Here is a 26,987-nt window from a genome sequence, read left to right as displayed (position 1 = left end):
ATGTGCTAAGCTTTAGTACTAACTGATTAGCATGTGGTTAGTGTATGCGCCCTAACCCCTACAAAATAGGTGTAGTTAAGGGCTCATGTGCTAATGGGAAGATTAGTGTGTGGCTATTATTGCTCAAATAGAAAATATGGCCATTTTTTTATAGTTGTGCTAAAAGTAGCCTCAATGTGTGGGAAACCCATGTGCTAATTATAATACATGCAATGTTTTTATATCTTATGTTCCTAATTCTTTTATTGTTTTAGCCATTATTTGATGTTATTTGATTGTATCTACAAGTATGTTTATCTATGTTTTACATATTTTCAGTGTCCCCTGATGAAGGCATCTGTTGATGCCAAAACTCGGACCCTTGTTGGGACATTTTAATAATAAATATTTTAACAATAAATGTCCCATTTTGGGACTTTTTTTAAACCAAGATCCTGTTTTGGTTGTTTAAGATATCTCCCTTGCTTCTTTCAGTTTGTTGTGCTCTTACGTGGCAAGTACTCTTCACTTGTTCTGTAATCTTACAGTGGAGCATCCATGTTTCTTACCTTGTGGCTGCTACATGATTAAAGGCCAAGCACTGACTGTGCATGGACAAACTATCCAACAGGCAATGTACGAGTACATATGTTGCATTTTGCTAGCTCTTGTTCCGGTTATTGCATAATGTAACAATTGCCTTTAATTTTTGATTCGCCTTATGACAAATTTCACATGCAATTTGATCTTTGGTACAAATGGTCTCAAAAGAGTATCAATAAAATATGAAATAAGCTCTAAAAGTGAATAAGTTGCTGCTGCTCCTATAGGCTTGCCTGGAGGTGGTATAAGAAAATTTTATATCTTTGGTAGTATATAAATTCTGGGGCAAATTGGATGCTCTACTATTAAAAATCTCTCTTTTAAAGTGAGCTAACCCATATCAAAACTTAACTATATGAAGAAATCAAGTTCCTTTTTGATAGAGTGGGTCAGGTTGTCTTTAAAGGAAGAGCACAGCAAGTGATGCCACACAGGGAGACTTGTGGGTAAAAGAAATGCTAGGAGTAGCACTGCAAGTCCCACTGTTCTCTCTTCCTCCCCAACCCCAACTCATCGCCCAGTTTATCATCCTGTTCCAAGCCCATCTACACCACACTTATGCTATACCTTAGGCCAGTGATTCCCAACCCTGTCCTGGAGGAACACCAGGCCAATCGGGTTTTCAGGCTAGCCCTAATGAATATGCATGAGAGAGATTTGCATATGATGGAAGTGATAGGCATGCAAATTTGCTTCATGCATATTCATTAGGGCTAGCCTGAAAACCCAATTGGCCTGGTGTTCCTCCAGGACAGGGTTGGGAATCACTGCCTTAGGCTACCCTGGCATATCTGCCACCTCCCAGCCAGTCATCAATAGTCCCTTTTCCCTATGTAACCTGTGTACACGATATACTTTCTTTTCTCTCAGACCATCCCCACTTCTTTCTTGGTCCCTCCCCATCTTAATGTTTTCTTCCTTCTCTCATTTTGTTTTTCCTTCACTTCTTTCTCCCATTGAAGTTTGACTTTTGTTTTAGGGTAGGATGCTAAATATCATCCCCCCCCCTCATTTTTATACTTATCCACTTTCTACCTCCTCCTAACCTAACTTGCCTTGCTCCCTACTAATTCCTCCCTACATTAGGTTCCCTCTCATACCACATTGGCCAGTGTACTTCCCTACAGATAGGTTTACTCATCCCTCATACCTAGGATTACCATATTTTTGCATGGAGAAACCCAGATACATGGCACCGCCCCATTCTGCCCCAGCCCTACCTTGTTCTGCTCCAGCCCCACCCTGTTTCATCTCTAGCCCTGCCTCCACAAAACATTGTCTTTCTTTTCTGACCTCCGGGCTGCATCTGGATGTCCTCCGAGCATGCATGGATGCATGCGCATGTCATCCGCGCATACTAAGAGGCCCTCCAGACACGGCTGGGAGGTCAGGCTTCCAAAATCTGGACAAACTACTATGTTTTGGAAAGTCCATCCAGGCACCCAGAAAGTCCTCTAAAAAGAGGACATTTCTGGGTTTTCCTGGATGTCTGGTAACCCTATTCATACCTCCTAAGCAGATTCATTGCATATTTCAAACCCATCAAAAAAAACCCCAAAACAACCAAAACAACATTTTTCACCCAAATCAAATGGGATTCAGACCTCATCGTTGTACAGAACATTCATTAATAGGTTTTACAACATCTATAAAATACTTCCTGGACCATCGGAAATCTGTAATACTTATCTCATTAGATCTTACAGCAGCCTTTGATACTATAAACCACTCAATATTTCTAGATAGACTACAATCCATAGGAATAACAGGTAAAGCCCTTGAGTGGTTTACCTCCTAATTTTTGATCGCACCTAGCAGGCGAATTATGCAAATTCTACATCAGCACCTTATTCACAAAACTTTGGAGTCCTATAAGGGTCAATCCTTTCACCCATTCTGTTCAATCTATTTCTAGTACCACTTCTGACCCTAGCCCAATCCATAGGCTTCACAGTCTACACATATGCAGACGGTTTATCGTCTGCATATGTGTAGACTGTGAAGCCTATGAATTGGGCTAGGGTCAGAAGTGGTACTAGAAATAGATTGAACAGAACTCATACACTCAATTCAACCAAATGTAGCTAGCGATATACAGGATATTTCTCACAAACTAGACAAAATAAACACTGGCTTACAGAAAACATGCTCTCCCTCAATATTACTGTAACTACACCCCTCAGAGCGGAAGCCCTGCCTTACTTTACCTTTAATTGTTGTAGTTACTAAACAGGCCGCTACCTCAAGCAGTACTTCACTCTGAGGAGCGTGGGCACAATTAAATAGGGAAGGGAAATGGGAAACTCAGTAAGTATTTACACGAGTGTTAAAAGTAGCCTCAGTGTGTGATAAAATCTTACTTTAATATATAATAAATAACATATATTAAATAAATAACAGGACAATTAGTTTGGTTTTATAATTATATTTTTATCTAAAAAAAATAGCTCTAACTGGATCCAGCTCACATATCTAGCATAAATACAGTTTAAAAAATTGATAAATTAAAAAAAAAAAAATTAAAATTGAATGTTCCATATATATATGTGCACAAAAATTAAAACTTATCTTCAAGTTTCTTTTCTTTGCGTTGGTTGGCTTTCTTTTTTCTCCTTGTTCAGGCTCTCAGGAATTTTGTCTGTCTTCTTAGTCTTCAGAGTTTCAGCTGCATAAAGGAAACTTACAGACCTACATAAGTACATAAGTAGTCGCCTCCGCCGGGGCAGACCAGAGGTCCATCTAGCCCGGCGGTCCGCTCACATGGTGGCCCATCAGGCATATTGCCTGATCTGCGGTCCTTGACTAATTTTATGCCTACCTCAACACTTATCTCTAAACTTTCCACTGCTCTTATCTGTACCCCTCAATCCCTTTGTCCTCCAGGAACCTATCCAGGTCATCCTTGAAACCCTGTACTGTGCTATTTCTTATCACGGCCTCCGGAAGGGTGTTCCATGTGTCCACCACCCTCTGTGTGAAGAAGAATTTTCCTTGCGTTTGTTTTAAACCTGTCCCCCTTCAATTTCATCGAGTGACCCCTTGTTCTTGTGGTTTCTTTCAAATTGAAAAATCTATCCTTGTCAACCTTTTCGATGCCCCTCAGGATCTTGAAGGTCTCTATCATATCTCCTCTGAGTCTCCGCTTTTCCAGGGAGAACAACCCCAGCTTCTTCAGTCTGTCAGTGTATGTAAGGTTTTCCATACCCTTAATCAGTTTAGTTGCTCTTCTCTGGACTCTCTCAAGCATTGCCATGACCTAAATCAACTCAGGCTTCAACCATGCTCAGCCTGCTATCCAAGAATTATCAACTTTCAGGCTTCCCTTTAAATAAGCTACAATTCTCAGGCTCAGCTCACAAGAAAAAACAATATGACCACGTCACTCTACTTCTTCAAAATGCCCATTGTCTCCCCGTCACCCATAGGATAACATACAAGATTTTCTTGCTTACATTTAAAACTAGATCTGAACACACCCCAGCATTTACTGATCGTATGCTAATACCATACTCATCCTCTAGATCTCTATGTTCTGCCAAACAAAATCTTCTATCAGACCCCTTGATTTGTCACATATTCTACGACACTTCCCGGAAAACAATCTTTTCTGTTACAGCCCCCAGTTTATGGAGTGCCCTTCCCACTTACCTTAGGAAAGAAAACACCCTCTGTAACTTTGCCCTAATTAACTTTACCCTAAGTAAATCCCATCTTAAAGCTTTTCTATTTAAAGATGATTTTGCTACTTAATTCTCCTACAATTTTTTCCCATACTTCTCAGACACAGTCTCCCTTCCAATTGACTCACTTCCTTTTTTATATTCAAGTGTAACTAGTATCTCCCTCCTATCTCATGTGCCAAGTCTATGTCTATTATATGTATTGATTAAGCCCCTCAACAATATGTCAATAGGCGGTATATCAAAATAAAATAAACTTGAAACTTGAGGTATATTGTCATGCTAATAAATTTAATTTAATAAAGTTATCTGAATCTGCCTGTCCTTTTATCAGTGTCAGTCTGTTGCACTTGCCTTCCCCATTGGTAGCTGTTACAGCAACTCCTTCCTCCCCTGTATTCTATTGGGCAAGCTGCAGGGGGAGGCAGGATATAGAAGCACTTCCTTCCTGATTTTTTCTTGAAGCTCTGCAGCATGGAACTTTGCTGCCCCAGATTTCCAGACTTACAAGGAAAAATATTGGGGATGCTCAGGCCCCAATAGAGCTGGTGCCTATGCTTATGTCTGTTTTTTCATTTGTTTCCTCCTTTTCTGTGCTGCTTACCTGCTCGTGCCCCTCAGTCCCACTTTTCTCAATCTATAACGCATACTGAATCGGGAGGACGAGGGTGAAGAACAGAAACGGGGGAAAAGGCGGGTAAGAGGAGCCTGGAGATGGAGAAGGCACCACTGATGATTCATCATCAGGATATGAAAAAAGGAAGGCATGAATCTGCTCAAATTTGGCTTGTTTTGTGAAAACAATGAACCATGCCACATCTAAGAGCTGGGAGATCTGAACCTTGCCTGATTTAGAACATAAGAATAGCCTTACTGGGCCAGACCAATTGTCCATCAAGCCAGTAATCCGTTTTCATAGTGGCCGATCCAGGTCACTAGTACCTGGCCAAAACCCAACTCTAAAAGCCAATTCTGGAAAACAATTAAATTTATTGATAAATTAACAGATGTTCCTATAATAAAATCTACTTTACAGTCCTTATGGTTAAACTCCAAGATACAAGTGGGCAGTACTGGAATTGCCTGGAAGAATTGGATGCAAGCAGGAATTCGGACATTAGATGATGTTATATCTAATGAGAAGTTGCTTGAGTTTTTACGGCTGCAACAAGCATTTGGTATTTTAAATTCTCAACATTATAGATCATTGCAGTTGAAGCAGGCTATTCAGAGTGGGTTCCCTGAATGGAAAAATTTAAAAACTTATTGTAGCTTGCAAATCCTTTGCTATCAGACAGATTTAGTAGGACATCAGGCCGCTCAGTGGTAAAAATTAATTTTGGAATTTTTAAATAAAAAGCCAAAAAATAGTCTTAGAGACATTTGGAATATTGAGATAAAACAGTATATTTCTGCATCTCGATGGCCACAAATTTGGTCTTGGAGGTTAAAATGCACAGCATCAGCATCTATGAGACAAACATGATTATTTCTGATGCATAGGATTTTTTGGACCCCAGTTCGATTACAAAAAATTGATAACTCAAATTCTAATAGATGCTGGCATTGTCATATTAATATTGGGACATTAGATCATCTGTTATATTTTTGTCCAGTGATACTTAGTTTCTGGAGGTCTATATGGGGACAAATTAATCTTATATTAGAGTCATCTATTCCTTTGTCGTATGAAGTTATAATTTGCAGCACATTATTACAGGTAAAGCCTGTGTTGGATAAATATAAAAGCCGTTTTTTTTATTTTGACAGCAATAGCCATTCAAATGATCACAAAAAATTGGAAATGTCATGATAGACTTAATTACACATTCTGGTGGGCAAGTGTGTGCAATACATATAAATATGAAAGAATGAACGCGGAATGCTTAGGTTTGAGTAATACGTTTAATAAAATATGGAGCCCATTAACTGCATTTGTTAACAAATAATGATAGTGTAATTGTTGCTTTTCTTTCTTAGATTTCCTTAAACATCCAGGGTGGGGGCAGGGGAGGGAGGGACATTTTGAAGGTTTAAATATATGAGTTTATTTTTGTAATAAAATAGGATTTAAGGTATGAATAATTGAATGATAGGGGGGAAAATGGTTGTTTCATTATAGTTTGTGTATTAAGATGCAATTTATGCAAGTTTTTCATGTTATAATTTTTGTAATGCACTGCCATTATTTAAAATTCAGTAAAGTTTTAATTAAAAAAGCCAGTTCTGAAACCCCTTTCTGATTACCAACTTTGTCGAAGCGTCCCACTTCTAAATGTTTCTTGCTGTTTTCCATGTAGTCTCCTCCTATCTACCTGGTTTTATTCTCTGCTGCAGCACTATCTTTGCTTTTTCATATCTGTTTGAGAAACAGTTTGCTTGGACCCACATCCTTACACTTCATTCAGAATCCCAGGTTATGATGCACCGCTTTAATGTGGATCATGAAAAATGGAAATGGCAAAACAGCAGGTATAAGTGCTGGAGAATGCAGTTAGCAGTTATGCATAATACAGAGCACATTGTTCTGTTACAGGATTCTGCTCAATTGATAAACCTCTTGAAGCACAGTATATTGTTCTCCTTTGGAAAGGGAAGCTGAACATTTCAGCAAGTCACTCGAACATAGTCTAATGATAAGTAACTTATAGGAGAATTTTTACTTGCTCTATTTTTCTGTCTGTGACCTGCTGGCTGATTGGTGTGTGATTGAATAGTAATTGTAGGATAAAGGCATTGGGATCTATTCACCATTGCAATTTGCAGCCTTCCTTGAGTAACTTAATTTCTCATCCCTTATGCCTCGCTTCAGAAAATAAAACCTGATACCCAACACAGGTTACAATAGGCCCAATAATACATGCAACTTACGCTATTAAATCCGATGTGCTGTCACTGAATAGTGTTTCACACTGTAGAAGCAGATATGCTGGGTTGGAATAACCTGTCTCTTGACATTGGTTGCCTCATTTACTTGTATATGAGACTTATAATTCCTTTCCAGATATCTTAGCATAACAGCACTGAACACATCAACACAGTACAACAAAGGAAGACGGGTGGAAAATGGAGCCTTATCTGCAGAAGTGTCCTGAGCTGGAAATGTGTCTTGTGCAACCTGCCCCCTAGTGATCCCACCTTGCTCACTAAGTTGCAGTGAAGCAAGGAAGGCAATGGATGGAGGGCAATTATGGTGCCCTGGCTCCCCTTACACCCTGTGCAGCTAAACATACCTTGCTATGGTGGAGAGGCATGGGTGTTATATATTTAAATATGTCATTTCAGCTAAAACCCTTGGAACTATGTGGAAAATAGAAGCTCGATTTCTTGGCAATAAATTAGTGGCATCCGTCTAATAGGAACATGAGATAACCTTATATTAACAATATTGAATGAAATGGGTATTTAGGCCAGGGTTTTAAATTGGTTTTCTTTCTTCCCAAAGCTATAAGGTCAAGAAAGGAACTCTATCATCTCCCTGGGAGGTTGGTTGTGGAGTTCTTCAAGGTTCAGCAAACTTAATTCAATTCACAAGCAGTGGTTTAAATTATTTAGACTTACTAAAAACACTTCCACTAACCACTGTATAATAACAGTGCCACTAAATCAGGATACAAATCTAGTATATTTTTAAAATATTGCTATACTTGTAATATTATACTCCTCTATTTCATATGGTTAAATTCACCTGTTTTTTGGTGGAAAAAAGCCTCGGATCTGGAGCACATACACCATCTGGTGTCTGTATATGATCTCTGTACTTGCTCCTGATTTTAATCATCGGCAAAAAACACCAGCTTACCTACTCTGCTACACCATGCTTTTCTTTTAATTTTCTCTTTAAATTTATTGTTTCTATATTTTCTTTTCTCTTGGATATTATATCTAGGAGAATTATGTAGCAGGGTTCTGTTTTCTACTTTGTTTTCTACCTACTACAAAGTCAATTTCTTTCTTTTCTTTGCTGAATTTAGTGAAACTCAGATACGAGAAAAATTGTCAGAGTAAAGGAAATCCAAAATATGTTGTACTTATCCAAGTTTCCAAGTTTCCAAGTTTATTAGGTATTTTTGATTTATCGCCTATTCAAAATTCAAGGCGATGTACAAATAAAATAGTTGGTAACATACTTGCAGTTATTAAATTAAACAAACAATTATCTAAAATACAAATAACACATATAACATTACGTTTAAAGGTAATTTAAATAGGGTAGAGTGAAACATAAGGGAAAATTATTTAATGGTTACATTCAATAATATAATTATAATTCGAATTTAAAATATTTAATTAAATTCAGGGGAAAAACGATAGGAGGGGGGACAAAGACAATTGACCTTTTAAGTTAAGAATGCGGAAAGAAAAAAAAGAGAGGAATTAGTTATTAAAGGCGTCAATATATAGAAAACTTTTAAGTTCTGACTTAAATTTTGTTGAGTTTTTTTCCTGTCTTATGTATAATGGTAGATTATTCCAAGCTTGAGGGGCTGTTATGGAAAAAATAGTGTTACGCCTTGTGTTAATAACTTTTAGAGAGGGAATTGCTAAAAGTTGCTGATCTTGAGATCTAAGAGATCTAGAGGTAGTGTAGGGTATTAAAAGTCTAAATATAAAGGCTGGAGTTTTGTGTTCTAAAGCTTTAAAAATAAGTAAACATTGTTTAAATACTATTCTATGTGCTACTGGGAGCCAGTGGGCTTTCTTAAGTAGGGGCGTGACATGATCGAATTTTTTTGCCTTATAGATTAATTTAATAGCGGCGTTCTGGATTATTTGTAATCGTTTAATTTCTTTCTGTGACAAGCCTGTAAATAGTGCATTACAGTAATCTAATTTAGAGACTACAAGTGAATGAATTAAGATATTCAATGATTTTGAACATAAAAATTTGGATATCGATCGGATCTGACGAAGTCTATAAAAAGTAGATCTTACAACTTGACTTATATGTTCGTGAAAGGACAATTTATTGTCAAAGGTAACTCCAAGTATTCTGATATTATTATTCATTTTTAATGAAATGCCTTTAATAGTTATAGGAGAGGAAAGAATTTCACCATCTTTCCAGGGAAAGAACATAAGATTTGATTTTTGAATGTTTAAAGCGAGTCTATTGGTTTCGAGCCATTGATAAATTTGATGTAATTTCTCATTTATTGATATTATTTCTTGCGGGTTTTTGGTGTTAACAGGATGTAATAATTGGATATAGTCTGCATACGCATAAACTGTAAATCCAATAGACTGGCAGAGTGTCAACAGTGGTGCTAGGAAAATGTTAAATAAAATCGGCGAGAGTATTGAACCTTGTGGGATTCCATACGGAAGGGAAAAACTATTGGAAGTAGTATCATTGAAAGAGACGCTTGATGTGCGGTGATCAAAATATGACTGGAACCAGAGTAAGACTTGGTCTACTATCCCAATTGATTGAATTCTATTTATTAAGAGGTCATGGTCAATAGTGTCAAAAGCAGACGATAAATCAAGAGAAATCAGTATGACAGAAGTATGATGATCTAAATGGTATAGAATTGATGTTGTTAAGCCGATTAAGGAATGTTCAGTAGAATGGTTTAATCGAAATCCTGTTTGGTTTGGGTGTAGCACATTAGTTTTTTCTGGAACTCTGTATTTTTCCTAGCAGTCTAGTATATGCTCTCAAATTACTTCATTGTGCGTTCTCTCATGCCTCCTTCTCTGGTATAAACAATGATAGTCGCTTCTTTCTTCACCAACGCAGTCAGCATTTCGTGGTATAAATTGTTGTACTGCTGCCTCAGGGTTTATTCATAATATAACATAACATAATATTTGTAGATATGACCATAAGATGATGCTGTTTACTGCCAACTGTGCATACTATTCAAAGAAGGTGCTCCAAGATGTGGAAGGTAGTGAAACATCTAGTAGGCAGGATAACAAAGGATGCCATAATTCCTTGTTACAAAGATGCAGAGATATGGACACAGATAGAGGTAGAAAGATTTGCAGGCTAGGTGAGGAGGATGATGGTGCTCATATTTACAAAGGTGCAGTGCCTATAGAATGAGAGGGTTCATGGTAGATGTTTCTCCCTCATTTTCATTAGGTGGTGAAATTATCTTAATGCCCACAAATATGCATTCACTTCTGGGGAAATTCTATAGGCGGTGCCTATGATTAGGCGCTTAAATAAATAGGCACCTAACTTAATTAGTAAACTAGCTTCAATAATGAACTTTAACAAGCTCGTAATTGGAAAAAAAAATAATTGGAAGATAAGTGCTTATCTTCTTAGGTGCGATTCAACAATAGATAGGCATCTATTGCATGGCGACCGCAGCGCCTAACGCCAAAGTAGGCGAGTTAAGGGGTGGAAAAAGATGTAGGTGCCGCTAGGTATAAAGTAGGCCTTTAAAACTCTGGCCTATATTAGAGGCACCTAAGTTTTAAGTTAGGCGCCGCTAAGAACGATTCTGTAATGGGCGCCTAAGTATGATTGACTTGCAATAAGCATCTAACTTTAGGTGCCTATCTTTTTTAGGCGCCCAGTACAGAATCTGGACCTTGATGTTTTTCTTTTTTTTTCTTTTATATTCTTAATTCATTTTTAAAATTTCAATAAGTGCAACATAAGATATAATCACTTTACGCTTTAACATCACTTAATATTCTATCAAAAACTAATACACATCAAATATTCCCTCCCCTTGTATCTTGGTGTTTTTCTTGATCCAGCTCTGACAATGAAAAATCAAGTTCAGAAAATGGTTTGGGTTGTTTTCTCAAAACGAAAGTTGTTAAGATGGTTGAAAGATTATCTTAGTGAATGGAATTTCAGATTAGTGATACAAAGTATTATTATCCTCAACGTTGACTTTTGCAATAGTTATGCGTACCAAAGAAAGTACTATGGAGCCTGCAGATTGCCTAAAATGCAACTACGGGAGTTTTATGCAGGTTATCAAGATCTAAACATATTTCACCTGTTTTCAAGAGATTGCGTTGGTTACCTGCTGAATTTCAGATTCAATTTAAAATCCTTCTATTGGTGTTTGAGGTGGCAATTGATCAAATTTCAGTAGTAGTAGCTTCATCTATCAGCCATCTCGATCATTGCAATCAAAGTCTAAAAATGTGTTGGATGTTCCTTCTTTTCAAACTGTTTCTCAGGATGAGTATAGATCTAGTTTTTATATTGCTGGTTCTTTGTTATATAATGCATTTCCATCTCAGTTGCGAGCAATTAGGAAACTTGATGATTTTAAAAAGAATTTTAAGATCTTTCTTTTCATTTGAAAAAGCTTTTAGGGTAAAGTATTGACTGCATGATATGTTGCCTGAACTTCAACAAATGATACTGGATTAATTTAAGGATAGGTTTTAATTGTTGTGTTATTTTGTTTTGTTATCCACTTTTATGTATTTGTTTTTGTGAACTGCATAGAAAGGTAGTGCAGAATAGAAATCTTTTGAATAAATAAATAAGGAGCAAGGCAAGAGTCCTCTTGTTAGGCTGAGTTCTTGGCTTAGGTCAAGGAGAGTTGAGAATGATAAGGCACCTGCCTGGTTAAGCACCCTAGATATTTAGTGGCATTTAACCAGTCCGGCAGCAGAGCTTGGGCAGAGCTGGTACTTAACCACTTAGTGGCAATGCTCAGTCCACTCACTGGCTACATAGATAAAATTAGGACAGAAAAGTCTGTTTTAATTTTAGCCATCGAGTTAATTGGGCATATGTCTCAATATTGGCTGGTGCCTAATTAACTTCCAGGTGACTGCAAATACCCAGATATTCAGTGCAGGAAGCCAGGTATGTTCTAGCATTGAATATCCAGGCTGAGTTCTGCCCACAACAATCAGTAGCTTAAAAGTTGATGACTTCTGCTGGTTCAATATTGATTCCTGTGTTACTACCCTGTTTCCCTGAAAATAAGACCTATCCCAAAAATAAGCCCTAGCATGATTTTTAAAGATGCTCCTAATATAAGCCCTACCCCAAAAATAAGCCCTAGTTAAGATCGACCCCCAAAGGCCCCCCTCCCAAATGTCCCCAACACTCCCTGACTCTATCCCTGACACTAGTACTGTTTGATTTGCTGAAAAAATTGGATTCGTTGATTCAGCAACCCCCACCCCTGCTGCTATAGGAGGCCTTGGAGCGGAGGTATGTCAAGTCTCACGGTGGGAGAGTCAGTGGGGTTCTGCTGCACAGGGGGATGGGAAGGAGGGGCAGAAAAATGCTGCACAAGGGGATGGGTGAGGGGAGGAAAGATGCTGCACATGGGAGGGGGGGCGAGAAAGGAAAGACGAAGAATTGGGGTGGGAGAGGAAGGGAGAGATAATTGTTATACCTGAAAAAAATAAGACATCCCCAAAAGTAAGCCCTAGTGCATTTTTTGGTTCCAAAATTAATATAAGACACTATCTTATTTTTGGAGAAACATGGTATGTAATTCTAAGGAAAGTGTTGGCATTTAATAGGTAGGTTCTGCTAAAGTGCTTTTATAAAAATGAGTGCAATAGGCTACCTAAATCATATACAGTAGACTTTCAGCTATCCAAAACCCATGGGGATTGGTGGATGCCATATAACTATTTTTCTGGTTAATTGAGTTACTATAAAAAGATACTGTAGCAGCAGGCAGCCATTCCTGACACACCCCTCCCTCCAAGACTAAGGCAGCAGCGGCAGCTAATCCTGCCAATCCCTGGCCCTCGGCCCCAAAGTAGCAGCATCAGTCAATCCTGACAATCCCCCAACCTCCCTTTTTGAAGTAGTAGTGGCAGCTGGTGAATAATAATAATAATAACAACTTTATTTTTCTATTCCGCCACAATCTTATGATTTCTAGGCGGTTTACACTGAAGAGAACTGGATAATCAGCGAATTAAAGAATACAAATAGCAAAAATACAACATATTTCTAAAAAATAATCAGTATAGAATTATTAATTTTAAAATGATTTCTGATTAGGAGATAAATCTGTCAAACAATGCAGTCTTAATTTCTTTCCGAAATGCGCTATAAGTCAACCTGGCTCCATTGATGTAATTGCCTGATCAAGACTGCTGTTTGCTTGCTTGAAACTTGAAAGTTCTATCCAGAAAAGACCTGTATTTACAACCAGTGATCCTTGGATAGGCAAAAAGATTTCTGGTTATCCTAGTGGGGATGTATAGCACGAAATGAGGTAAAAGGTAGGTAGGGGCCATTCCCCAAACCAGCTTAAAACAAATACAAGAGAACTTGAACATTATTCGTGCCTTCACTGGCAACCAGTGCAACAGTCTGTAGTAGGGACTAACATGATCACTTTTCTTCAATCCAAATATTAAACGGACAGCCGTATTCTGCACTATTCTTAATTTTCTCACAGTTTTTTTTAGGAATACCCAAGTAAATGATATTACAGTAGTCCAATATAGATAAAACCAATGACTGAACCAGTAGTCTATAAGATAAAGGGTCAAAATATTTTTTAATAGAAGCACCGTAAACAGGCTGCTTCCAGCCAAGTCCGTCAGGGCCTTTCTTCTGCCATGTCAGAATTGACGTGGCAAAGGAAAGGCCCTGCCGGGGCTGGCTGGAAGCAACCTGTTTATGGCACTTCTGTTCAGCAGTTGCTGTTACTGCTTTGGTAAGGGGGGGTTTGTCAGGAATGGCTGCTACTGCTGCTTCGGGGCTGAGGAAGGGAGGGGGATTGGCAGGAATGGCTGCTGCCTCTGTCCTATTTTCTATGTGTATAGGTCATGAGAGTAAAAAGACAGAAAATGGAATGATCCAGCCTTCATTTTCCACAGAACATATTACGAGTGGTGTGGCAAAAGGGATCTGATCACTTATACTTATCTTTAGCAGAAATGAATATGTTCAGTGTGGAAGCTGCTGGGAGTTGAATAGCATCTGAATGAGTTGGTGGGTAAATAACTCCGTCATGGATAGGTTCAGGGGCAGAGAAGAGGGCAGTAATGACATGTTTATAGTGGTTCCAGATTAAGCTCATCCTTAAACAACTTTATTTAAGCCAGAGTGAATATCTTTTTTCAGCCCTGAATATCTCTTCAGTTGATGCTGTTGTGATGGTTGCTATTTTAGGAAAAGATGAATATACTATATAAGAAAATGTTTTATTTTTGTTCCTGGGTAATAAGAGCCCGATTCTAAAAACAGTGTCCCGATTGTAGGCGCACGTTTCCCAATCAGTTTCCCAATCAGGACGCACGTTATTTAAAAAATCAATGGGCTGAAGGACGCCTACATTGTTTGTGCATGTACAGAGATGTCTAGGCACACTTATGGATGCCTAAGGCTAGTGTAGGTTGGCTTATGCCGGAAGTGGCCTTAGGTATCCGTAGGCGTATCTAGGTGCTTCTCATAGGTGCGAGTCAGACGCCTTAAATGTGGGCTTGTAAAATGATGGCTTACATTTAAGGTACCTGTAGAAGAAAATAGACGTGATTCTGGAATGGTGCCTACCAGTGATTGACATGTGGTAGGTGCCTGTTTTGCAGGCGCCATTTTCAGAATCAGGCCCTTTGTGTTCTTTCTTAATTGTCTATGTCACAAAAGTATAGAAAATGGCTATCATTCCCCTTGAACTTTACTTTTGTGACCAGGACATTTATATTTTGAAATTTACCTTTCTTGTAGAACATTCTAAGCTGAGTAAACTTAGGGGCCCTTTTGACATCTAGGCTCAAGCAATGGAACTTGGATGAAAGTATGCAAGTCACAGATGAGAGGAAGTGTCACCAAGCTTTTTCCACCTTTACCCATCAAGATGGGCTCTACTTCTGCCACAATGTGACCAGTCAGTTTGAAGCAATTGAAATCACCTGTAACCCAAAAGAGTGGCATCTCTTCATTGACAACTCATCTAGAAACATCAAAGCTGTGCTGCTCCATAATGGGAACAAGTACCTGTGTCTTCCACTGGCTCGATCATTGAACCTCAAAAAGGATTACAACATCATCAAGACCTTACTAGATGCCTTGGCATATGATGAGTACGGTTGGGAGGTCATTGGAGACTTCTAAATGGTAGCATTCCTAATGGGTCTCCAAGGCGGTTTTACCAAGTTTCCCTGCTCTGTCTGCCTTTGGGACAGTAGAGTCACAAAGAGATACTACCAAAGGCAGGGCTAGCCTTAGCAGACTGAGTTCTCTGTGGGGAGAAATGTCAAATGGGAACCACTGGTGGAACCCCAGAAGGTGCTGATGGTACCACTGCACATCAAATTGGACCTAATGAAACAATTTTTCAGAGCTCCGGATAAAGAGTTGGCACCTTTCAAATACCTTCAAGCCATCTTCCCTAATCAGACTACAGATAAAGAAGATCCTGGAGTGCAAAGAATTTCCCAAGAAGCTAACTAGGAAGGAGAAAGCAGATTGGAACAGCTTTGTCGCAGAGGTTTCGGGCTTCCTGGGCAACCACAAGGCTGAAAACTACATGGAGTTGGTTGAGAATTTGGTGAAGAATTACAGTACAATGGACTGTAGGATGTCTCTCAAAGTCCATGTCCTTGATGCTCATCTTGAGACTCAAAGCAGCAAAATGAGCATTTCCACCAGGAAATACTAGACTTCAAACACCACTACCAAGGACATTATAATGAGAACATGATGAGAGGCTACATCTGGGGTGGGTCTAGGATGATTCATCACAGCCAATTCAGCAGTCATTACATCGCTAAATCAGCCACGATGAATCATCCACAGAAGCACCTGACCTCATGTGGGGCTACTATATCCCCATACCCCCTAAGGTAGGAGTGCCCCCATATCCCCACAAAGTAGGAGCATCCCCACCCACCCCCCAAGGGCCATCTCTTTTCCAAGCTGAAGAGTACTAACCTTTTTAGTATTTCTTCATATGAGAGTAATTCCATCCCCTTTATCATCTTGGTCATTCCTCTTTGAACCTTTTCTAGTTCTGCTATATCTTTCTTGAGATGAGGTAACCAGAACTGAATGCAATACTCTAGGTGAGGTTGCACCATTGAGTGTTACAGAGGCATTATAATCTTAGTCTTGTTAACCATCTCTTTTTAAATAATTCCTAGCATCTTGTTTGCTTTATTGGCCGTCGCCACACATTAGGCAGAAGGTTTCGTTGTATTGTCTACAATGACACCCAGATCTTTTTCTTGGGCACTAACCCCCAAGGTGGACCCTAGCATCTGGTAACTATAATTTGGATTATTCTTCCCAATGTGCATCACTTTGCATTTGTCCATCTGCCATTTGAACACCCTCTTCCAATTTCTTAAGGTCTGCCTGGGAGCCACTTTTATAATATCTCAAAGCCCTATTAATCACTCATGAAACTTAAATCAATTCACATGTTACTACTTGTTTTGTACATCCATGCTATTGCTGTTATTGTTGTATGAAGCTAATTATACAAGTACTTCTTATAATATTTATACAATGATTATTGTATCCGTGACATCTTTGTTATTACAATTCAATAAAAATTATTGAACATCAAAATGCCTATTTAGATTTTAGGGGCCTGCATATTCAAAGACACATATTTTTAAGGGGAGCTACTAAGAGGTCAATTTTTAAGGGAGCTCTCTGCTTAGCTATCTGGATAACTGCCCCTGAGACCCAATCTAGATATTCTGTGCTACTGTATATACTCAGATGGTGCTATTCAGGCAGATTCCTGTGGCACTATCCAGTTAGTGCTGGAACAGCCCATGCTAAAGCCCACCAGGAGTTATATATGCAATGCCAATATTCAGAGGAAGCACTCAGCTACCTGGTTAACTTAGGACAATATTAACATTAATATTAATAATCCTCATGCATGATGGTGGTGTGCGGCTGGCCTATTTAGGGGTGCTGGCTCTGTTGTGTTAAGAGCATTAGAACGACTCAGTGAAGCAGGTCTTCAGAGCTCACAACCCCACACTGAGGTCGCTCCCTCACCATTTAAATATTTTGATTATTTGTATTATATATGCAGTACATATTTGTAAAACTTCTTTGTGAATGTAACCCCATAGAGAATACAGTTCCCAAGGCAAGCCCTTCCCCTTTTGGACTGTGACTTTTAAATACCAGCAGTATTCCATTGGTTATAAAGTAGTGTGGTGCACGATGGAGCTCAAGAGAGCATAATGAGTTCTGAAAGAAAGTAAACTCATGGTACTTCTGTGAAATGTAATCCTTGATAGTCCTGAACTGGCAGGAAGTGAGCTCATTGGAGGCATGCAGTCTGGAAGATGTAGTGAGCAAGCAGTAAGGATTCAGAACAAATGTAAAAGTAACTGAGCACCTGAAACCCATTAGAAGTGTGAAAAAAGCCAGATCATTTGCAGAGAGTAGGAGAGGAAGCAGGATGAATCAGGAGAAACAAAGAGGTAGAAAACTTAGGCTAAGTTCTCAGGCCCTTGAATGAGAAGAGCTTGATGAAAAGAATGCGACTACAGATTTTATAAAGGTATTAAGGAACTGCCTATATTCTAGGAGACTGATTGGGCAATGTGTTGGGAGGCCCTAATTAGAAGACTTAGAGGGGCATTTTTGATAGGATGTCTAAGTCTGAGTTTGGATGTTTTGGGAAAGACATTCAAAAATCAAGTGGAGAAAATGTCCATTTTTCAAAACCGCAAGATATCTTTTATTTATTTACTAGTTACATTAACAGGTTCTAGAATATATGTGTGTGTGTCTCTCTTTATTTCTTTCTCTCTCTCTCCTTAGCCGCTTTCTTTCTTTCTGTCTTTCTTTTTCCTTGGTTGTCCATCACCACCCCTTGCCTGCTCCCCCTGTCCATTCTTCCTTCCTTTTACCTCCCCTGTGTCCACCACCACCCCTACACTGCTCTTCTTATGCAGCAGCAGGCCTTCTCCCTTTGTTTTACCTCCCCCCTGTCCATCAGCACCTCTTTCCTTCACATTCCCTCCTCCTCCATTTCCCTCCCTCCACACCAGTTCCCTGTGCACCTGCCCCTGTCTTCTTTTCTTTCTCCCTTCCTCCCTCTGTCTGTCTGTCCAAAGCAGCATTCCCTCCCCCTCCATTTCCCTTCCCCCACACCAGTTCCCTGTGCACCTGCCCCTGTGTCTTATTTTCTTTCTCCCTTCCTCCCTCTGTCTGTCTGTCCAAAGCAGCATTCCCTCCCCCTCCATTTTTCTCCCCCCACACCAGTTCCCTGTGCACCTGCCTGCGTCTTTCTTCTTTTCTTTCTGTCTCCCTTCCTCCCTCTGTCTGTCTGTCCAAAGCAGCATTCCCTCCCCCTTCCATTTCCCTCCCCCCACACCAGTTCCCTGTGCCTGCATTAGCGTTTCCTCTACCCCCTTTCCCTTCCCGCAGGCCCGACTACACATGGCGATTTAAGCAGTGTGTCAGCAGTCTTCACATGCTGCTTCGGGTCCTTCTACTGCCCTGATTTACTCTGGCACGTTCGGAGCAAATCAGGGCAGTAGAAGGGCCCGAAGCAGCGTGTGAAGATTGCTGGACACGCTGCTTAAATCGCCAGTCAGGCCCGCGGTAAGGGAAGAGGGGGGGCGGCAAATGAGTCGGGTCCCGCGATCCCTCTCCTCCCAGACCCCCCCCCCCCCACGGAGGAACGGAGATCGGCAGTTACAGTCGCTGGCTTCGGCGTCTTCTATCCACTGCGGCCAACCCTAGCGGAAACAGGAAGTAGTCAGAGAGGGCGGCCCGCAGTGGACAGAAGACAGCATTTAAAAGCGGGTGAGCCGGCGAGAAGGAGGAGGTGGTGGTTTTGGCAGTGAGTGAGGGCGGGAGGGGGGAGTCGCCGGCTGTGCTATGCTTTCCCGATCTCAGTGGCGCTGCCGTTGGTGTCAGAGCTCTCCGCCTTTGTGAGGTAATACGCGCGCATGCGCACTCGTGCGGCCACATCCCGACAGAAAAGGGATCAGGGAACACATTTTGCTACTGCGCATGCGCGGGCTAGCATTTTATTATTTAAGATTTTCAAGAATGACCCATCTAGCTGTTTTGGCCCTTAGTGTATCTATCTTTTGGGGCTATTTTTGAATACAAAAATGTTTAAATGAAAAACCCACACAAGCAGCCAGCATTATTAGCAAACTGGCCACAGACATCTGGGCAGACCAGAGGGACATTCTAGGGGGTAGTACACCACAACAATAGCCCTCATGCCTACAGGTGTCATCTTTATATAGGTACAATAGGTATTGAATGGGTGTTGGAGGACTCACAATACAATATAAGCAGGTTATGGTGAAATGCGTACCTGGGACTTTTTAATGTGATGTCCACTGCAGAACTCCCTAGAGTGCCCCTCCTCTGCTGAGCTGTATCTATGTCTGCTGAGCTGTGTATGTTTGTGTCTGTGTGGCCATCTGAAGCTGTAATACAGGCTGGAATGTACTGTTTCTTTCACAATATTGTGTTGGGAGAGGGTTGATGACCACTGGGGGAGTAAGGAAGGGGGGGGAGTCATGCCTTAATCTCTCCAATGGTCATCTGGTCAGTTTGGATACCTTTTTGACTCTTATTTGTTTTTAAACCAGGTCTAGCCTCAAACATCTAAATGGTGCCCTGGTCGTTTTGTTAAAAGTTTGATTATCACTGCAAAGCATCCAAGTCCTAAGCCTGTCCTAAGCCCACCCAAAACATGCCCCCTTTGGAATTTAGATGAACAGGGGACGACCAGCCTAGAAAGACATCTAAAATATGGGTTTTAAAAATAGTGATTTGGATGTTTTAGCAAGAAAAACATCCAAATGCCACTTTGTGCCATTTTTTTGGATCTTTTTTTGAAAATGATCCCCATAGTGAAGCATTCATCTACCAGTCTAAATACCTGGGTATGAAGTCTGTGCTGTGAAAAAGATAGACAAAATAGGATAGGTAGCCTTGTTGCCAATAAAAATATACCCTAATTTAAAGGCAGGGGTAGAGAACTCCAGTCCTTGAGAGCCGTATTCCAGTCGGGTTTTCAGGATTTCCACAATGAATATGCATGAGATCTATGTGCATGCACTGCTTTCAATGCATATTCATTGAGGAAATCCTGAAAACCTGACTGGAATACGGCTCTCGAGGACCGGAGTTCCTTACCCCTGTTCTAAGGCTTACAATAAGTTGAGACAAATGAGCCAAGAACTGCAGCCAGCAATTGAGAAGCTGACAGGGAGTTAGATGCTCATAGGCTGCAGTCTTTAACATGGAAAATCAGAACAGCTATGATTAGGTGAAATGCATTGCTTGTTTAAAACTGTGATTTGGATTACAAGAGGCTATATGGTAGTTGTGAAAGTTGCTCATTAGAAGCCTCTGCTGAAGTATGCACCTGAAGGAGAGGAAAGAGAGATGCCAGACCATGGGAAGGGAAGGAGGGAGGGAGGGAATGGAAGGAATGAAAGGAGATGCCATACCTTGGGGGGGGGGGGGGGAAAGGAATGTCTTCAGTTAACTCTCTGTCAACATTCATCTACCTGTGAAGAAAGTCTGTACCAGTTTAATGTAAATATACACTGTTCCCTCTTTCCAGATTAACCCATAGTTCCCCCTCCTTACTTTGTAAATCTTTCAATTCTGCTACTTTAATATTACTTTTAACATATACCTGTGGCTCCATTTCTTCTCCTTTCTTCTTACCCTGTTTTTTTCTGAATAGATTATAGCCTGAACTTGAATCTTCTCTACTTTAAAATGTAATATTATACAGTATGGTACAAGCTATCGGAATCTATTTCTAAAGCTTATATGTGCATATGAGCATTACATCAACATTTTCTAGTTCTAGTTTCAAATTAGGGGAAAAGATCTAGCACTGTGACATATACATTGTAATTCACATCTATACAAGCCTTTGCTTCGGCAGGTCAAACTAGAGGACTATCTTGATTTTTTTTTCATCCATCTATTTCCTTATTCTCTTGTTTCTTTTTAGATATATCAAGAAGTATAAAGATATCACCCGAGAAAGCAGAACAGAATTTTCAGAAGCTACGAAATAAACATGAATTCACAATTTTATTGACCTTAAAGCAAAGTCTGTTAAACTCTGGGGTCATTCTCTCCATTCATCATTTAGACCACAGGTAAGTTAAATTAACTTTCGCTTGTATTAAAAATGTGATGTATAGATGTCAGAATGGGAGGAGATACAAATTCCATGGCACCACCAGAAATTTCCTTTCCCTCCTTCCCTGCAAGGTGTTGATTTACTTTACCCTCCCTCAATAGTGTCCAGCATTTCTCTCCTTCTTCCTCTACCATGGTATCCAGCATCTTTCTTCTTCTTCACCAGAACCCCCCCCCTCCCCCAATGTGGTGTTCTCCCTATGTCTCTTCCTCAGGCAGTGACACTACAATCTACATACCTGCAACTGACTAATTGAAGACCTGAAACATCTGAGTAGGATAAAAGGCCTGCCAGCTTCTTTCCTTTCTGAAACAGAAAGTTTGGAGAGGGCAGGAGCTGGCTGGCTTTGAGCATGTGCAGATGCTCAAGGCCCCATACTGGCCAGCCACAATGCCTGTTTTGTTATGCAAATTATAGCGTCACCCATGTGAGTACTATTTATAGAATAATGATTAGCTGAAATGTTAGCATTTACACGTATATATGTACACATATATGTGTAAATGCCATTATTCTAAATGCTTTCATGTGTAATTAAAATCATTGTTTAGTGTTTGAATTTTTTAAAAAAAGTTAAGACTTAGCAGAGCAGTTACTAATGTCATTGTTTATTGTTTGAGTTACAGCACCCCCACCACACTTCCACGTATCCCAGGCTTAATCTTTGTTTTATAGGTTTTTTAATTGGAGTACCTATGTCAACTAGTAATTAGGTCTTAGAAATACAGAGACCGATATTCAAAGTGAGTTAACTGGCCAGAACCACCTACCAACCCATTAACTTGCTTGGTTGTAGTTATCTGGTCATTTTCAGTGACATTTAACTGATCACCCTTACTGAAAATGACAGCTTAGCACCAAACTTAGAGATGGCTATGTCGGGGGGGGGGGGGGGGCAAAGTCTGGTTAAGTCCCGATATTCAGACCTAACCATCCAGATTTAACACATAAATAGATGTCCTACTTTTATGAACGAATCTATAGCTGGTCCAGGCTGAATATGAACTTAACCAGTCATGTGCAAGCCAGCTTTTAAAATAGCCCAGAAATTCAATGCCAAAGCACATACAGAGCCCGATATTGAATTTCCGCCCCAGAGGCAGACTAAAAAGCGCTGCCTACTTCTAGCTGAATATAGATCAGACAGTGTTTTTAAGTCCTGAGGGCAAGCCTAAAAGAGCATAACGTAGCTAATAAGTTTTAAGGGACTTTATTTTAGCTTACATACTCTTAGGGCTAGATTCACAAAGCAAATTGATTGTGTACCGATCGGTGTACAACCCCTTTACAACTAAATTTTCCTCCAGCCTGATTCACTTGCCTCTCCTGCAATCCACTTCCAATCCGTGCATGCAAATGAGGGAAAATGCATGCAAAGTAGACAGGGATGCGATTCACCAAACAAATTTTCCAAATTGACTGGGCTGGCCGATCATCCCAAGAAACAACTGCTGGAGACCAGTCGAAAACGGCTTTATGACTCTCCGAAGCCCTGCTCTCTGCACGCCCTGCTTTCTGCTGCCCCGAATCTCTCCTGCCTGCCGCCCTGATGCTCTTGTCCTGCCTGCAGCCCTGATATGCCTGCCCGAACGCCTCCCACTGCCTGGATCTGCCTGCCCCGAACGCCTGCCTGCCCCCGACTCTCCCACCCTTCCCAGCAGTGCTAGCCTGTGGTTTTAACCCATGGGCTTAAGCGGGTTAAAACCACGGGCTCCGTGTAAAAAAGAAAAAAAAATCTCTGCCGGCCCACAGGTCCAGCGCATGTGCAGACCATCTACAGATGCTGGAATCGCTATAGAACAATCCAGGCAGGCAGATGGGGGCATTCCTCCGATCGCCCCCATCAGCATATTCTTCTTTGAAGAATTCATCGGACCTGCCCGGATCGGGCCCGATCAGGCAGGTTCATGAATCTAGTCCTTACTCTCTTAGTTAACTTAATTAACAGTTAATCAGTAAAAAGATGTAGCTAGCAGTCCAGCAGTGAGATGGGAGCTATCCAGTCCTTTGCACTGAGACTCGTGTATGATTACCTTCTTATTAGTGAGAGAGGTTGCATGTGTGCACTTGGTGCAAAGATCTCATGGCATTCAAGGATCAAATCCAATCCCTGAAGGCTAGAGTAGAGTAGCAGTCTAGAAGGAGTTGAGGCAGACCTTTAGGCACTTTTTAGCAGTGGCGTAACAAGGGAGGGGCAGGGGAGGGTGGTCTGCCCCAGATGCAGCCCATAAGAGATTGCTCTGAGCGAGGGCCAGCATCATGGTCTGACCCCAGCAACTTCTTCCGGCAGTGTTAGAATTCAGAATTTGCTGCTCTGCTAACGTCAGGCCTTCCTCTCTGCCGGGTCCTGCCTTCACAGAAACAGGAAGTAGGCGGGACCTGTCAGAGATGCCAACAAGAGCAAGCAGCAAATTCTGAATGCTGTGCTGCTGACTGAGGAGTGACAAAGAGAGAGAAAGAAGGGGGGAAGGGATACATGCTAGACCTGATTGGGGAGAGGGAGGGAGGGAGTAGGAAGACCAGGGAAGGGAGAGGATAGGAAAGAGAGATGCCAGACCATGGGGAAGGAAGGAAGGGAGGGAATAGAAGGAAGGAAAAGAGATGCCAAGGCATGGGGAAGAGGGAAGGGAAGGAGACAGAGATGCCAGACCAAGGAGAAAGGAGGGAGGGAGGGAAAGGAAAGAGAGGAGATAACAGAGCATGGAGGTGGAAGGGAGAGATAGAAGGGAAGGAGAGGACAGAGATGCCAGGGCATGGGGGAAGGGAAGGGAAGGACACAGAAATGGCAGACAGTGGGGTGGGATGGGAAGGATGGAAGGACAGAAGGAGAGAAAGAGAAATGCCAGAGCATAGGGGAGAGGGTGGAGGCAGAGAGAGAAAAATAGAGAAGGGGTGAAGCTGAAATGTATCATGTAAAAAGGAGAGAAGGGGCACAGGGTAAACAGTATATGGAAGGGACATAGAGGGAAGATACCATATGGAATGGGAGAGGGTGAACACTGGAAGGAAGGGGCAGTGAGAGAGGACAGATACTGCATGGAAGGGAGAGAGAGGACAGACACTGGATAGAAAGAAAACAGTGAAGAAGATGAGTTGGGGTGGGAAGGAGGAAAGGAAAGGGGAAGAGAGAGATGTCAGAGCATGGGGGAGGGAGTGGAGACAGAAAGAGAAAAATGGAAGGGACAGAGAAAGAGGGTGGGTGCTGGATGGAACAGAGAGTGAAGGGAAGATGAGGAAAGCAGAAACCAGAGATGACAAAAGGTAGAAAAGTGTTTTGGGGTTTTTTTGTTGCTATAGAATAAAGTAGTGTTATAGCTGTATTGATAAATATTTATATATAGAAAATGGAAATAAGGTAATGTTTTTTTATTGGACTAATTCTAATACATTTCTTACTAACTTTTGGAGACCAAAATCCCCTTCCTCAAGCAGTGATGTACTAAGGGGGGGGGAGCATCCACCCCAGCTGCAGCTGCTAGGAGGTGCTCTTCCAATCTGGGGTGGGGGTGGGGGTAAAAAAATGATCATTCCTGGAAGTCACATACCCTAGGTATGCCACCACTTATTAGAGAAGTATAGGAAATTATGGGAGCGATGTTCTGGAAGCCAAGTTTAGACTTGTACATAGAAAGTTGAAATTCAGAAGCTTCAGTGTAACTTTCTCAAAAATGCTGCACATTCCACACACAGGACCCAAGACACAGGCAGATTTCAATAAGTGAATGAAATGGTGGTGCAGTGAGGAGGGACATAAATTTGTAGGAAATGGGCAACAGTTTGGGGAAGGGGGAGCCTATTCCAGAATGATAGATTTCACCTTGATCAGGGTGGAACAAGGGTGCTGGCATCAACATTTAAAAGGGAGACAGAACAACTTTTGAACATGAACCAAGCTGACAGTCACTAAAAAGTGCATGGTTTGGCATAAGGTGTCTTAGAAGTATATCACCAAAACAGGGAAGTTAAGGCATTCCAATAGTAAGATTGCAATAAAGGCCTTAGTAGACCAGGTGTTTTTAAATAAAGAGCTGAAAGGGGTGGGAAGGGTGGACGATAATAGCATATTATTTGTACTATTGATGATTATTAAGTGATATATTTATGATTAATTTGTTTTAACATAGTGATACACTTATTGTATGTTCGAAAATGAATAAAGATTAAAAAAAAAAAAAAAAAGGAAATTATCATTATCAGCTGTGTGAAGTTTCTATGGGGTCCTTTTACTAAGGCCCACTAGCCAATTTAGCGTGCGCTAAATGCTAACGTGTCCATAGAATATACCATATTTTTTGTTCTATAAGACACACCCTGTAGACGAGGAAAAACCAAGGAAAAAAAATTTGGTTGAGAATTTTTTTTTCTGGTTCTTCCTCCTTGAGCATCTACACTTCAACCTATCATGAAGCGGCGTGGGATCAGGCAGGAAGCGCAAAGGTCATGCTCCTGCATTGTGCACCACTCTGCAAAGAGAAAGGCAGCCGTCCAGTAGGAGACCGCGCTGGACCACTGCCAGTTAAAAAGGTATTGGGGCGGGGGAAGGAGGTGTAATCGCTCCATAAGATGCACCCACTCCCCCCCCACTTTGTGGGGTTGGAAAAAGTGCATTCTATGGAGCGAAAAATATGGTAATGGATGTGTTAGCGTTTAGCGCGTACTAAAACAGCTAGTGCGCCTTAGTAAAATGACCCATATATTAGGAGGGTGAGACCTTCAGTACAAGATCTATGTGGACGATGTCCAGTTCTTCTTTAGATGTGAGAACTTGATAGCTAATAGCATTATGTTATTATGTTTTTGTCTAGATAACCTATTCTAGAGGTTCTAAAATGCTTTGATACTGATGGACAAGAAATTAAATTAAAATTTTACTTAAGAGTCATACACTTGTGAAAAAGGTGGCAGAAAATTGAAGCTAGTTAAATGTTTGAAAGATTTCATAACAACTCAAAATTTTAGGATGGTGGTACAAAATGATATCTAAGAATTATTATATCTCATCTTAACAATTGCAAAAGATTTTTGGCTGGATTACAAAAAAAAAATCTGTGAGACCTTTACAATTAGCTCAAAATACTACCACACAGATTTTATAGTTTTTGACAAAATATGTCCTTATTTCTGCTACTTTGGCTAGGGTTATCATATGGCTCCAGAAAAAGGACGACAGATTGAGACATCCGGGTTTTACTTCCATTGAATGCAATGGAAGTGAGTAGGACAGAATGAGACAACTGGGTTTTTTTTCCATAGTGGAAGTGAAACCCAGATGTCTCAATCCATCCTCCTATTTCTAGTAACCCTAATTGTGGCACAATTACATGGGCTACCTGTTGAATTCAGAGTATGATAAAAGATTTATGTTGCTTGCCCTTAAAGTGTTAGTTAATGCAATGCCTTGCCATCTCTGCCTAGTATGCATTTATATCAGCCAGTTAGACCTTTTAAGATCTGCCTTGTCAATTTTACTCAATGTAACCTCATATCGCTCAGTCGGTCTTTAAGGAATGCAGAGCCTTTTATTTAAAATTATAGGACCCAAACTATGGAATGAGCTACCAGCTCCCTTGAGAGCGCTTAGGAAGCTGGATAAGTTTAAGAAATCATTGAAGACTCATTTGTTTCAATGTACCTTCAATATCAATAA

At 40.7% G+C, this 26,987-nt stretch overlaps 1 protein-coding gene across 2 annotated transcripts in view; it reads left to right on the top strand.

The window, feature by feature from the left end:
• NELL2 (neural EGFL like 2) overlaps window positions 1-26,987 on the top strand; it is a 648,388-nt gene that overhangs the window by 169,640 nt on the left and 451,761 nt on the right. For both annotated transcript variants that reach the window (XM_033959423.1, XM_033959422.1), the window contains one exon: window positions 21,146-21,296. In XM_033959423.1, the coding sequence (XP_033815314.1) occupies window positions 21,146-21,296 (151 nt within the window). The remainder of the gene's footprint in view (window positions 1-21,145; window positions 21,297-26,987) is intronic.

This window comes from Geotrypetes seraphini, chromosome 9 (genome assembly GCF_902459505.1).
Source record: "Geotrypetes seraphini chromosome 9, aGeoSer1.1, whole genome shotgun sequence".
NCBI classification, from domain to species: Eukaryota; Metazoa; Chordata; class Amphibia; order Gymnophiona; family Dermophiidae; genus Geotrypetes; species Geotrypetes seraphini.
Note: the sequence above shows the minus strand (reverse complement) of the source record. Positions and strands in the feature narration are given on the sequence as shown.